The sequence below is a fragment of the Rhynchophorus ferrugineus genome, unplaced genomic scaffold, assembly GCF_030347505.1.
Source record: "Rhynchophorus ferrugineus isolate W39M unplaced genomic scaffold, kcgeb_rfMv2 rfM8, whole genome shotgun sequence".
NCBI classification, from domain to species: domain Eukaryota; kingdom Metazoa; phylum Arthropoda; class Insecta; order Coleoptera; family Curculionidae; genus Rhynchophorus; species Rhynchophorus ferrugineus.
The window spans coordinates 28,169,900-28,185,356 of NW_027472587.1; the positions used below are offsets into that span (position 1 = coordinate 28,169,900).

Sequence of the window (15,457 nt, forward strand, 5' to 3'; positions counted from 1 at the left end):
ATTTTTGAACATCTTCAATATTTTGAAGTCGTGTGCTAGCCAAGCCACACTGTCTTGAACTGAACAACTGATAATCAGAAGACACTATGTCTGGTGGATACACTGCATATATCACAACCTCCCATTCGATCTACGAAAGCGTATTCCTTCATATTATCAACTTTTGCAACATGTGGCCAAGCATCATGTCGCTATACATCTATTACTCCCTATTACTGATCTTTTTGCAACTGCACGTCGTTCACTTTGATCAGATTACATTGGCCAACATTTGCAGTAATAGTTTCATCATCAGTAACAGTTTCATAGTAATAGATCCTACCATATACGCAGCAATACTTAATAATAATGTTCATAAATGTTACTTTTCGGAGCTATCCACCACTGTTAGACTAACCCAGAACTTTTTCCACTTTTCATCACCAATAACAGTACGTCACATAAAGCTCTTCTTTTTGTCTGGCAAGTGATAAAACCGGAACGCTGAAAGGGTTTGGAATGACATTTTTAGTAAATTTGTTTGGTATCAATGTTTCCTGCTCGTGTATCTTTCCCATGGCACGTCAACTGTTGAGTTGATTTATTAACTTTTAAGTTAAATCTTGCTAAGTCTTGCAATTATTTGTCTTTGGACTTTTGGTGCTCCAGGTCATCTTTCGTCATTAACATCAAAATGACTATATTATCATTGAGACGAAAACTGACTGGTGTTTGAGTGGCTTCAGGAGTAGGAAATCTGTAATAAAAGTAATGACTATTGAAAATGTTGTTTTAAACTTACCACGTTTCCATATGTGTTCATGACTGAGTGATGCACTGAATAACTCACTAATACTAAATTGAAAACTGTTGTTTTATGTAGAAAATTGTTAACCATCAAATGGACATCATTAAATCATCTAATTTAATGGTTGAGTTAATGCTATCAATACTTCCTTCCATTATCTCTTTTGTTACATATTCGAACGTATCAGACAGTATTCTATTATTTTATTTAAAATAAAATAGAAAGAAAAAATATTGTCTGGTTTTAAAATAAATTTACAAATTGCTATAGGCAATACATTAAATATTATGATGGTGTGAGTCTACTTTTGTTTTGAATTGACTATATGCTGCTGGGATTGTTCTTCAACGTGGCATTGCACCATAATGGAATAATTTAATTTCTAAAAGCATTTTGGAGAAAAAAACTCCTAGATAGCCAGTTTTGACTGCAATATCGATGCCTGTTTGGAATTAACTTTTAATTTTTTTCATTGATATATCACTTCTGATCTGATACCGATATAAATAAATGAGTTTCTTTTTGCCTATAAACAAATTTTATTATATTTTTGTGTAAATAAAAGAGCGTAGAACATGTCTTATCACATTGGGAATACAAAGGATGTTTCCGATTAAACTAACGTACACTGTTGTTGTACAAATAAAATATATAAGCAAGCAACTAGGTAATTTTATTCAGAGGACTGTTAGGAGTTTTTGAAGCAAAATAGAAAGAATGTATCACGTTGGTATGTAGCATTATTACCATACAAGTATCAAAAATCAGTTAAAAGTGCATCACTCTGAAGATGTATAAAAGATAAGGAAGTAAGATAAGATTTTCTAAGTATTTTAAATAAGTAAGTAGTTTAAATTCAATAGCCAGATAGGAAGCTATTAATCATGCTAGAACGAACATTATTATTAGTTATGAATCTGACTATATGATTGCCTCATCCTTCTCATCACTTTTATTTGGTTATTGTAATGTTGCTGCATATGTCTGCCGATGTCCATTGAGCAAATTTAAAGACTCATTACTGAAGAAAAGAACAGGAATAGCGAGCAATAGACGCAAAGTCATCCTCTTGTATGACAACACTCGGCTTCAGGGGCAGAGTTCTTTAATCAAGAGTTGAGATAAACTGCTGTAGCGCGGAATGGAAGTTCTGGCGAATTCAGCGTACTGACTAGACATAGCGTCTTCTGATTACTCTTGTTCAGATTCATTTATATACTTATAGAGAAACTATACTAAAGAAAAAATTACTTGCTGGAAGCTGTTGAGGATGTTATTTCCAAATGAAAGATAAACAAATCTGATAAGCAAATCTAGAATCAGTAAATTTATTTATTTATGTTACAATTTTATCTTGACCTTAGTCATTGCGTTTGATATAATTACTCACAAAATTCAAGAGATATCGTCCTCAAATTGATCGATATATACCATTTCGTGTGTCATATAATTCGGCTTACGTGTATAAATAGGATAAAAAAGCATAATGGATTTTAGAGGCCTGGTGGGACGCTTTTCAGATGGCTTCAGAGTGATCTAATCCCATTCAATCGACGTTCTACCTGGAGTTTTAAGCGCTGTCAGTTAGCTATCGGTATCGAATAATAATAATAATGTTCGGTTTGAATAAGGATTGGATATTTCGGCCAAGCGACAGGTTTGGGTCGTTTTATTTTTGTTACTCTTGCTGAGAGCCTGCTTTTTCGTGGAAAATTTAATTCTCTATAAAGTTTCGGTAACTTTGCAAGATTTTATATGTATTTTTTTATTGTTTCAGAGTTTTGGAAGATAGAAGGACCCACTATGAACCATCTGTTGGTGGTGTACCGGAGGTGGAGGATCTGGATGAACACGACCTCTACGTGCCTCACTTTCAAAGAGTGTCCATTTCCGGTGAAGATACCAGTGGAGTAAGTTATTTTGTTATGCTTTAGTTTATGTCAATGTTTTGCTGAACACAATATATCAGGTATCATCAATATTTTAGGTTAAAAAAAAGCAATTTTAGTTTTTGTAATACAGGGGATGGAGAAAATAATGGGGATACCTGACAAATACACAATATTTATTTGTTAATATGCTGTTGAGTTGCCAATTGCTTAAATAAAATAGTTGGCAATCTTCATGGAATAAATATTTTTGTCCCATTCTTGTGCCGAAACATCCAACAATTGTTTAAATGTTGTTCAGCAACATTCGTCGCTTACTTCAACCGTCTCAGAATAAATTACACTAAAATATAACCTACAAGGCATGTAAGCTGAGCAATACATATGCGAATACCAGAGTATTTACATGGGAACAGTGTTGCTAACATGCAACGAAATGTACTATATTACACTGCATACATGTTATTTTGACTAAGCCGTGTAGATGTCGTGCTCGAAGACGTATTATAGCGAGTTTGAATGGTAAAAGTCCATAGAATATTCTAGAGAGGCAGGGTTATTCGTTTATTTAGTCAAGAGTTATTGAGTTATTGAAGGCTATCAAAACAGGCGTTTGTTTCCGGTGAATTTGTTTAATGTTTGATGAATGTTTTGATGACCTCTTCATTCGAGCCAAATCTTGGCCTACCTAGGTATTTCTTCAAGTTTGGAAACAGGAAATAGTCACAGAGGGCTATATCTGGATAATATGCATGGATACGTTTGCAGTTCGTACCCCAATTTATGAACGGTGGATGATTTCTGAATGACAAATACAACGCTTTGAATGTATAATTGAAATCCGATAAATGAATGTCAGTTAAGCGATGGAGATCATTTTCGCATTGACGACTTTATTAATTGCCCGAAATAGCCGCATTCGATTGTTCAAAGACGTCATATGTTTTTGTCAAAAAGCCAAAGCGAGTCACCATTTGTGAAGATTTTACAGTAGGTGGCCATATTATTGGAGACAATATTGTGATTATTTAATCTTCTAGTTTAATTGGATTTCTGATTGGTTCTGTTGTATATTTTTATTTGTTATTTGTTGTTTTTTATCTATTGGGATTATAAAGCTCTTGTCAAGGATATCCTAATGTACCATTTTGAAATATCCACGCCTGGTTTAGATTCATAAATTCAAATAACAAATCTTCCAACTAACAAATTTTATTGTATGTTTTTAAAAATCATTTCTTTTTAAGGCAATATTTGGAAGCTTCATTAGACCTCTTGTAGTCCTTAGTCCCCTAAAAGTGTACGAAGGGATGACTTACATCACTTAAAAAGCTGTATATGCCTAAGTTTTTTATGAATATTTTCAATACTAACAATTTTCTTCGAAATAATCTTATTAAATTATTTTTATATCGAAAAAAATTTTTGGGTATTCACTGTTTTTATACGTTTCATACAAATCGAGCTAATATCAAGATGGTCTTGATTTGTCACCCACTTGGCGTGTGAACGGGAAACAAGCGAAGAGCCTAAACAACGTTTTTTGGTTTATAACCTCTTATAATAAGTAGTATTTTGAAGGATGTTGCAGACATGTGACAACCGAACGACTTGCAGGCTCATTCGAAAAAAATAAGAAAGAAAATATTGTCTGATTCTAAAACGAATTTACAAATATATTTACAAACATATATATTTATAATGCAACGTTGCCGCACCAAATTTAAGTTTTCGTTTGTTCTAACTGTGATAATGCTAATGTAAATAAGATAATGAAACAAAAATAACGTTATAATATATAATTTATTTTAACATTATAGTACATCTAATGAATATATTAGCGAATGACCTAAACTATAGTTAATTAATTATGCCTAATAGTTTGTAGGTTAGAGTTGATTACATTTACATTGACATATGACAAGGGCGTCGACCAGTACCAACACCAATAAAATTTTATAGACCGATTTGCATTTACATTTACATGCTCGGACGCATCAGACATCATTCTGTCTCTTTTTAACTAGAGTAATGCTAATTAGTAAAATTAAAAAAAAATGCTCCAAGTTTAAAAGGAACTTTGCGTTTTTATAAACTGAATTTGGCAATACGTTGAACGACGTGCATTGGCCGTTATTGATGGGACTAGATATTTATTTATATATTTTTTCTGTATCTGTTCAGTAGTCTTCTTGCTTCGGTCGGGGGTTTCTCTCTATATCTTGAATGATATTTTAAGAGGATATTTTAATGCATTTTTGTTCTATTTTTCATCCTTTATTTGGATATTCATTATTTCTGGCTCTTCCATTATCATTGTCATTCCGTATTCTCTTGGTATCATATTTGATCTGTTTAAGAGTTTCTATAATTATACTGGCTTATCGGTTGTTATTATAACATCATCTACAAAAGCTCCTACGGACATTTATACTTTTTAACCGACTTCAAAAAAGAAGGAGCTGTTTGTTATGTTTGTCTGTATATTTTTTTAAATGTATTTTCGCCGATTTCTCCGTCAATTGTGGACCGATTTTCCAAATTCCTCTTTTATTCGAAAGAATGCACTTCAGAAGTATTTTCAATTGAAACCAAGTTAGGATCTGTTTGGGAGAAAGAGGTAAATCGAGGGAATTTGAGGTATTCCCTCGATAGTATACGATAGTATTTCAAAGGCACGTACAATATTTTCACATATTTTTTATCTAAAATAATCATAAGAAAAATCTGTAATAAAGTAATTCGGTGTAAAAGCTATTCAGTTTGCTTGTCATATCACCTCTACGAGGTAGCGGATCTCAGGGCCTAAAACATTCCTTATTTTCAATCATTGTTTCTTTTTTCCTATTTTTCCTCATACGGGATGTACTTTTACTTGGGGTATTCATTGTAATATTTTATTTTCAATCCTTGTTTCTTTTTTCCTATTTTTCCTCATACGGGATGCACTTTTTCTTGGGCTATTCATTGTAATACTTAATAAAATAACTGCGTATTTTATTAAGTAATTATTTAACACTAAAAATCGCAAAATAAAATATTTTTACAAAAGAAATTGAACCGACCTCAAAAAATAAATAAGGAACTCACTAAAAAGTAAAAAATAATCAAACTTTTTTTTGTAAAAATATTTTATTCTATATTTTTATACCGTATATGTAGTCCTGTTATATATACTTAACATTTCTTTATTATTAATCCAATAACATTATAAACAGGCAATTAGATGAAAATTATACCTTATTTTATATAAACTTTTGGAGTATCCAACAAGAGTATTAAATAAACTCTAAATTTCTCCGTAACGTACAACAAATAATTTTCTACTGAATTATAACATTTCTTATTTCCAGGTACCTCTGGAGGATTTGGAACGGGCTGCCAAGCTCCTGATCCAAGCCCTAGAGATCCGAAAACGCTACATGAAGATGTCGTTCCAAACGTTCTCGTCCACGGCTGCTCGATTTTTGGACCCCGACAAAGAACAACAACAACACGATGACAAACAGACCATAGAAGGTAAAAGAAATGGCCGAGGCCTTGAAGGCGGCCCCGCTGTTGTTGTACAGGCTTTGTAAATAAGCAATTTTGGATTGAAAAGGGGTTGTTTCAAAGTAGATTTGCTATGCGGTGCGTAATGTTTTAATGTTTATGTAATATTATATCAAAATAATATTTTGATAATGAAATATTCAACAGAAAAAATCAAAAGTTTCTTATAGGATATTCTGACTATTCTACAGTAGAAATAATCGTTTCTAATATAAGCAATAACATTGGTGTAGGACTAATTGTTTCATATTGAATGTAATTTAATCTATTAAACATGGGTTTGCAATTTCAAAAAGTATTAGTTTAGAGTTCATTGTTTTTTGTAACATTCATGTTATAGTTGCAACAGGTCACAAGCGCATAAAATTGTAAAAACGAGACAGATTCCTCATGAATAGCGGGGTATTTTGAAATTTACGCCAGGATTTCCTGGTATTCTGGGAAAAATTTGGAGAAAAGTACGGAATTTCATATAAACTTTACAACAAGCGACGTTTACTGGCGTGAGAGGATGCCTAGAACCTAAAAAATTAAAACTATAGTCTATCCAAAGAAGCAGCGAACATGCGTCATCTCAATGACGCCGCAATGTTGCCGCATCAACGCTGAGTTTTATTTTATTTTGGCTTTGACATATAACAAAATTTTAGTATAAATAAAATAAAGAAGCAAAAAGGTTATCAAGTATAATATATTTTAACATTATAGTACATCTAATCCATATATTTTAACTAATTTAATATCTACAGTTAATTATACAGCCACAATAGTTTATAGTTTAGAGTTGTTTTATTATATGTACTTTTTAGTCTTTTTCCAACCACCCAAGAAGTAGAGTTCTGTAGTTTATGTAGTGGTATACCCAGGAGGCTTAATCTACCTAATTAACAATTGTATATCCAAGTAATATATTTTACTTTCATTAGAGAGCATTTTTACCTTTTACATTTAGTTCTTATTCCTTTCGATGGTGTGGTTCCTTGTCAAGTCATTTTGGTATTACTGTATTTTGGTGTTTCTTGTATTAATACATGTACACCATGTTCTCTCCTCATATATTCATATTCTAACGTAATGCTCATGCACAATTACACACATATCTGTGCACATTAATCGTTCACACTCTCTACAATACAACCTACAGGTGTCGATAATAATTATATAGTCATCTTTAGTTGTTTCCACTCTTATCACACCGTCATGGAAATTGTGAGCATTGAATCATAATCCCCCATTCGGAAAGTTGACTTCAAGAGAATAACTAAGCTGTTAATTTCCAATCTATCTAACATTTGTTCACGATTTCATCTCTTGCCAATTTCTTCTTCAATGTTCAAGTTCATTCAAACCAAAGGTGTTCCAACCATTCCAACTCAACTATTCTAAGAACGACAAGAATTTGCAATGAATTATTAATGAATGTTACGACTAATAATACCTAATCAATTGTTATTCCAATGTTTACCTTTCTCCATCAAATTTTATTGTCTTGACATTTTTCGCTTATCATCTTGCCATGAGTGATCCAATTTCCTATTCTGAAATATCCGTCTCATCTAAATACACAACTTGAAATAATAAATCTTCCTTGATTTTGCCATATGCTTTTAAATATTGTATTATTTTAAAACCAATGTCTGAAAGTTCCATTAAACTTCTTCAATTGACCTTGACCGTTACTCGCTTCGTATGAGGACCGTTTTCGGTGAATCCAATATTATATTTTTCATTTTTTGAGATATTTTAATGACCGTGCCCATAACATATCAGTTGAAAAGTCCCCGGCCTGACACATAGATGGCGCTACTAGAATTATATCCATATGTTTTTTAGTTAGCCTTAACCCTCAAAAGATGCGTGTATAAATTTGACAGCTGTCGGATCATTAGTTTGTGAATTATAGCATTTTGAGTGAAGCAACTTTTGTTATTGCGAAAAAAAAATGGATTAAAAAGAATTTCGCGTGTTGTTAAAATATTGCTTTTTGAAGGGAAAAAATACAGTTGAAGCAATAACTTGGCGTGATGCCGAGTTTCCGTACACTGTCCCAGGAAAATCAAGGATTGGTATGCTAAGTTTAGACGTGGTGAAATGAGCATCCAAGACGGTGAACGCAGTGGACGCCCAAAAGAGGTTGTTACTAACGAAAATGATTTGGAATGACCGTAAATTGAAATTAAATGAAATAGCAGACACTATAGGGATATCAATTGAACGTATAATCCACGAATATTTGGGTATGAGAAAGCTCTATACAAGTGTGTGCTGTACGAGCTCACTTTTGACCAAAAACAACGGCAAGTTGATGATTCGGAGCAGTGTTTGAAGACCATCAAGTGTATTAAAGCCGAGTTTTAACGTTGATATGTGACAATGGATGAAACATGGCTCCATCCTTTCGCTCCGAAGTCCAATCGACAGTCATCCGAGTGTACTGCACACGATGAACCCGCTCCAAAGCGTGGGAAAACGCAACAATCGGCTGGCAAGGTTAGGGCGTCTGTATTTTGGGATGCGCATGGAATAATTTTCATTGACTCCCTTGAAAAACGAAGCTTCCTTTGAAGGAAGAAATCGCCGAAAAACGACCGCATTTGAAGAAAAAGAAAGTGCTGCTTCATCAAGACAATGCACCGTGTCATAAGTCAGTGAAAACGATGGCAAAAATCCATTCATTCACCGTATTCTCTAGATCTGGCCCCCAGCGACTATTTTCTGTTCTCAGATCTCAAAAGAATGCTCACTGGGAATCAGTGTATCACCCTTGAAGAGAATCAGATTGAATAAAAAAAAATTTGCCAATAAAATATGTTTTACTATGGTAGGCCGGGGACTTTTCAATTGACCTGTTACTACTATTAAGTGCAACTGCAATACTCTAATAAAAATACTTTCAATAAAAACCGTTGCAACTTAATCTTTAGCAGTAAAAATGTTTACAAATTTACTCTAACAAATTTTACTTGTAAGAGGATTCATCCACTATTTTGTTCCTGACCGAAGTAACTGATCAGAGATGCAATCTGGTCTGTCTGGCTTTGGCATTTTCAATCAGAGTAATAATAAGCAGCGAGTTAAAATTTATCAAAACAAGCAAGACGTTAAAATAACGTTTGCTGGTTTATAACATGTAGTGGTTATAACTAATATTTTGAAGAATTTTGCAGTCATTTCATTCATTTATGTGTTCACGTATCAGAACGTATCAGACATTGTATCTCTTTTTAACTGGAATAATATGAGAAGGAAAATATTGTCTGATATTAAAACTAATTTTCAAATTGCGGCAGGTAGTACATTAAACATCTTGACGTATGTTGAGTTAAAACACATAAAAAGTGGTCGAAAAGAAATGGAAAATGGAAAATCTTTCATAGGGGGATGAGTGCAAATTTCAGGTTTTTGGATCTGATAGACGTGTTTCTGTTCCTGTTTTTTTGTGTGTCAAAAGGTATTTGACCGAAGTTTTGTTTTTCAATAACCCAACTCTAAACATTTGTCAAAATTAAACTAGGCGTTCTTATATCAAAAAAAAGCGAGTAAATTTTGCCAATAATGCATTGGCCATCACAATCTCCAGACCACTCACCTATCGAATTTTTATGGGATAAACTTGATGATGAGAAAATAATTGATGGTCATGGTTCATCATAGTTGTGGAAATATAGTATTTCCAATAAAGCAGCCAATGTCATAGATGACGCCCCGTTAATTGTAAAATTCGTTTTAAATCCTGAGCAGATTTTTCCTTTTCGTTTTATCCTATTTAAAAAGGGACAGAATGCTGTCTGATGCGTCGGAAGAAGTAACCGAATCAGTATATAAAATTCGATTTGTGTTGGTACTGGTCACCGTTGTCAAATGTCTACAAAATTCTTCAAAACATTACTGATAATAATGAAAGGTTACAAACCGGCAAATGTTTTGAGCCAACATTCTAGGTTAGTGCGGCAATATTGGACGTGCTGATGTCATACATTTTGATGACGTGCATTGTCTATTTTATTAAATAGGCTATAGTTACAAAGCGATTACTTTACAATCGAAGACTCTGGGCTCAGAACAATTAAATAAGTTAGTAAAAATAATCAGTAAAATTTGTGAAGAAAATTAAGAATTATGAAGTTACATTGTCGATTTTTATTACCTTATTATTTCCAAATTTTTAGGCTGTAGTGTACATGGTGTTAAATACTGGTGGTCATGTCACATACTTGTTCACCGGTAAATTGCTTTACTCGGCATGAAGGGTTAGGCTAGTGAGTGAAGTTTTAAGCTGACTGTTCTTGTATTACCAACAGAGAATTCTGGTCGCCAATGAACTGTAAACACTAAAATTGGCTTGAAAGTGGTTCAGAGCTCTTGCCTTATAGACGTGCAATATGTACCTATTGCTATGCTTATTTTACTATCTTAATTCGGCCAAATAATTATATAGGCTTCCATTCCATTTGTTATGTATCAAGTAATGAAAATATTAACAGGTCAATTGGAAAGTCCCCGACCTACCATGGTAAACCACATTTTTTTGGTAAAATTAGTTTTTTTCTTCAATATAATTCCCTTCAAGAGCGATACACCGATTATAGCGATCGTCCAACTTTTCGATACCATTTTTGTAGTACGATTTGTCCTTTGCTTCAAAATAGGCCTCAGTTTCGATGGTCACCTCTTCATTCGATGAAAATTTCTTACCAGCGAGCATTCTTTTGAGATTTCAGAACAGAAAATAGTCGCTGGGGGCCAGATCTGGAGAATACGGTGGATGAGGAAGCAATTCGAAGTCCATTTCATGGATTTTTGATACGGTGCGTTGTCTTGGTGTAGCAGAAATTTCTTTTTCTTCAAATGCGACCGTTTTTCGCCGATTTCATCCTTCAAACGGGCCAATAACGCTATATAATAGTCGCTGTTGATGATTCTTCCTTTTTCAAGGTAGCCAACGAAAAGTATTCCATGCGCATCCCAACGCCATTACCTTGCCAGCTGACTGTTGCGTTTTCCCACGCTTTGGAGTGGGTTCATCGTGTGCAGTCTACTCGTATTACTGTCTATTGGACTTCAGAGTGAAATTATGGAGGCATGTTTCATCCATCGTTACATATCGATGTAAAAACTCGGGTTTATTACGTTTGATGATCTTCAAACGCTGCTCCGAATCATTAACTCGTCGTTGAATTTAGTCAAAAGTTAGCTCGTCGGCACCCACTTTGCACATAGCTTTCTCATATCCAAATATGCGTGAATGATATGATGTACACGTTCAGTTGATATCTTTAGAGTGTCTGCTATTTCATTCAATTTCAATTTACGGTCATTCAAAATCATTTTCTGGATTTTTTAAATGTTTTAGTCGGTATCAACCTCTTTTGGGCGTCCTCGTGTTCAGCGTCTTCAGTGCTCATTTCACCACGTCTAAACTTAGCATACCAATTTTGATGGTTAATTTTCGTGGGGCAGTGTCCGGAAACTCGGCATCAAGTCAAGTTTTTGCTTCAACTGTATTTTTTCCCTTCAAAAAGCAATATTTTATCAACATGCGATATTACTTTTTTTTCACAATTACAAAATTGTTTCACTCAAAATGCTATAATTCACAAACTAATGATCCGACAGCTGTCAAATTTATATAAGCATCTTGTGAGGGTTAGGGCTAACTAAAAAATATATGGATTTAATTCTAGTAGCCCTATTTATGTGTCAGGCCGGGGACTTTTCAATTGACCTGTTAGAAGGAAGTAGTATGCTTAAATCATGGAAAAATGTCAACACGCACCAACATCACCGGTAATATCGAATACCCAGCTTGGTATGGTATTATATGAACTGCTAAAGCCTAATACAGATGAAATATAAACAAAGACACAACAATGTTATTTTTTAACATAACAATGCCCGACGACGTGTTGCCACGTCATTGAGCCAACATTGATAATGCGACGAGATGGAATCCGTAAATTGTTTAAAAGATGAAAAAAGTAGAGCTTATCGATGTAGAATACTTTAGGTAAAATACATTGTACCGATTTTTCATAATAATGCTTAAAAAATCGTAAAAACAAACAAGGACACAAGAAAGAAATCTTCTAGACCTCTAAATAAGTTACTTGTATATCGGGGCATATTACTATAGCCGTTCTAATAACACAATGCATTCCTGCATAATTCTTTAGCGCGTTGCAGATGTGTGCATAGTTTCGGTTTGACCTTTAAACATTTTCCGACATAGGACAACCAAATGCGAGGTCGCTGGATGAATCACGGACCCACGTCGACTAAATATAACAAACAGTTTAAAAATAAGTGTTTGGCTTTCGGAGTAAACACGATATAAGAATAAACAAGCTTATTTTGATCGTATTTTATACGTATTTGTTTGGTACAATCTTTCCTATATGCGTTTCATTAGATATATCAGAATGCTAATGGCTGAGCATATATTTTGGCTGGGAATTGTTAAATAAAACGGTCAATTCTCATTTATCAACATTTATTTTGTGTATTATTAAGTAGGTCTCATTTGATACCGCACATGTGGGGTTAATTTTAAATCCAGGACTTAAAATAAAAAATATATTTAATAAAACAATATAAAACACTTTAACTTTTTACTTTTTACTAATACAATAAATGGTAAAATACATAAAGCAAATTCTAGGTGTGCGAGATCTTGATGTTGAGGGGGTCAGGTGATAGTTCTGAAGGCATAATGAAAACGTACCTGAGTAACCAATTTTCACTGAGAAGGGTGAAATAAAAATGTACATGAAATGTAACAGGGATTGAAGATTATCACGTCAGATACTTCTAATGTCAGGTAATATTGAAATATAACGGTATCGACAGTTATATACTGATAGCTAAAGGTAGGGCTAATTAATTTTGCTCTCGCATCATAGTACTGATAAATATTAGTACCGTGATATTGTCAATCTCAATAATAGACAATCATAATAGACAATAACTATAACTGATACTAGTGATAAATTATGCTAGGCTATAACGCACGACGTACCAGCTTATACCCTTATACCCGTACCAGCACTAACAATAATGGACGTGCAATGATATCTAGGGAAGCAGACACACGAGATCCTGCCACTACGATTCGTAGTACTCGCTAGAGTAAAGCCAAGATATGAAATAAATAAATAAGCAAAACTCTAGCTAATGTGCGCTCCTACTCCAGCTATGATGAACGTGCAAGGGAAAATTCCAAAGAAACCACTTTCTTCTTCTGTGTTACTAATCCCCAGTACTTTAACTCCTGCGCTTGCTATAATTGGGCCCTTGGAATATGTTCAGCTTCCAACGCTGCTGCCAAAATGAGAGCCAGCATACACAGTCAATAGCAGAGCGAAAATCAATAAGAGCAAGAATCGCACACTTTCAAAATCTAATACATCTTGAATTGGAGAAGTGTGAAAATCTTATTTACACAACCGCGATTAAGTCTAAATCCTTCCTGCTTTTTGTTACCAAAACACCAATTTGTTATAATTTAGCATGACAACGCTCGACCACATTTTCCATCACCGGCGAAAACAACAAGTGCTATCCCATCAGTATTCTTCAGACCTTGCTCCTTTTGATTACTAATTGTTCCAAGCAAAAATAAGTGGATTCGTGGATGACCTCAAAAGATACATCATTCTTTTGAGATGGAATCCGTAAATTGCATGAAGCATAAGGAAGAATGGAGGGTAGCGGCTATCGATGATTGCCCACTTTGAATAAACTACATGTAGGATTATTTTTAAGACCAGAGCGTAAAATAAAATTATATTTAGTAAAATAATATAAAATAATCTAATAGCTTAAATAAATAAAAACAGAGATCAAAATAAATGATATAATAACTACTTACTCAATAAAAGACAAAATAAATAAAGCAAATAAGGGTGCATGATCTTCGTGTCGTGGTGGTCAGGTGATGATGTCGAGTTCTGCAAACTTAATAAAAGCGTACCTGAGCAACCCATTTTCAACGATAAGGGTGAAATTAAAATATAATTGAAATATTACTTAAATAGATATTTCTATTGTCAGGTAATTTTGCAATATACTGGCAGCTGTAATAGTATCGATAAATAATTATATTGAAAAATGCTCGTAGTGGATTTTATTGATAATCTCAAAAAAAGACGATGACAATGGCAGGCAAGAACAATGATAGAATAATCAGGATGGTTAATAATAATCTTAGTCCATAGTAGTCAATAACATTGACGTACAATCGTTATAAAACAGACAATAACGGTAACTGATAGCAATGATAAACTGTGCTAGGATGAAGCAAGACATGTGCACACGGTACGAAGCGAAAATAATGCACAACGTACCAGCTTCTACCCCTACACCAACAATAACTATAACATAATTACAAAATATAGCCAACAAACAAGATATAATGGATAATAACGATAATAGCGATTATTGATAGCAATGATAAAATTGTGCTTGGATGGAGTATGACATCTGCAAAATTATTTCTAAATACTAACAATAATAACAATGAGATCAGGGGAAGTAATGCGCGAGATTTGCTGTCACTGATGTTAGTAGGCGTCGCTAGGATTAAGCTAAATTCTCAAAATAAATAAATAAATGAATAGCACTGTTACTAGTGCACTCACTGCTCCAGCTCCAGCTATGATGAGCGTGCAATTTGTATAAGGGAGAAAGCTAAAAGCCACACGCTAGATACGCTGTCGCCAAGAGCCAGCAGAAACCACTTTCGGTGGCGTTTATGTATGTTTCAAGTTATCCATAGGTCATAACTACGCAACAGTAACTTTGACATTCGTTTTTGTATTATAAAATAGCTTTAACTATTATCTTTGATTTGCCATAATTTAAGAATTGTGGGGATATACGACGTTTCGAAGAATAAAATATCTAACGATAGATGGATAAATAAATAAAAAAGTAGAGCTTAATGAATAGAGAACAATAAGTATAAAATAATAAATAGAGAATTTTAAAAGAAGAATAACAAATCGAGATTTAATAAATAATCAATAATAATTAAAAAGAAAAAAACTGGAATATTTTGTGACAAACTGAGCAAATCAAATAGACTGGATAAAAAGGGTAGTGACTCTGACCGTCGCGTCTTCAGAAATGGACTTTTATAAAGTTCTAACATCCCTAGGACGTGATCACATCTGGCAAATACAATCCACGAAGTAAGATTAACGGCAATCCCACCTAGTTCCTTTACATTATG

At 33.7% G+C, this 15,457-nt stretch overlaps 1 protein-coding gene and 1 long non-coding RNA gene across 12 annotated transcripts in view; one reads left to right on the forward strand and one right to left on the reverse strand.

Moving 5' to 3' along the window:
- The window catches only part of AMPdeam (AMP deaminase), a 93,216-nt gene that overhangs the window by 38,539 nt on the left and 39,220 nt on the right, over positions 1 to 15,457 (forward strand). For all 11 annotated transcript variants that reach the window (XM_076411182.1, XM_076411184.1, XM_076411187.1 and 8 more), the window contains exons 3-4: positions 2,565 to 2,697; positions 6,030 to 6,195. In XM_076411182.1, coding sequence (XP_076267297.1) covers positions 2,565 to 2,697; positions 6,030 to 6,195 — 299 coding nt within the window. The remainder of the gene's footprint in view (positions 1 to 2,564; positions 2,698 to 6,029; positions 6,196 to 15,457) is intronic.
- LOC143200664 (uncharacterized) lies at positions 12,823 to 14,223 on the reverse strand. Its single transcript, XR_013006770.1, has 2 exons — positions 14,096 to 14,223; positions 12,823 to 12,926 (listed from the first exon to the last, which is right to left on the reverse strand). It is a non-coding gene; the product is annotated as an uncharacterized LOC143200664 (long non-coding RNA).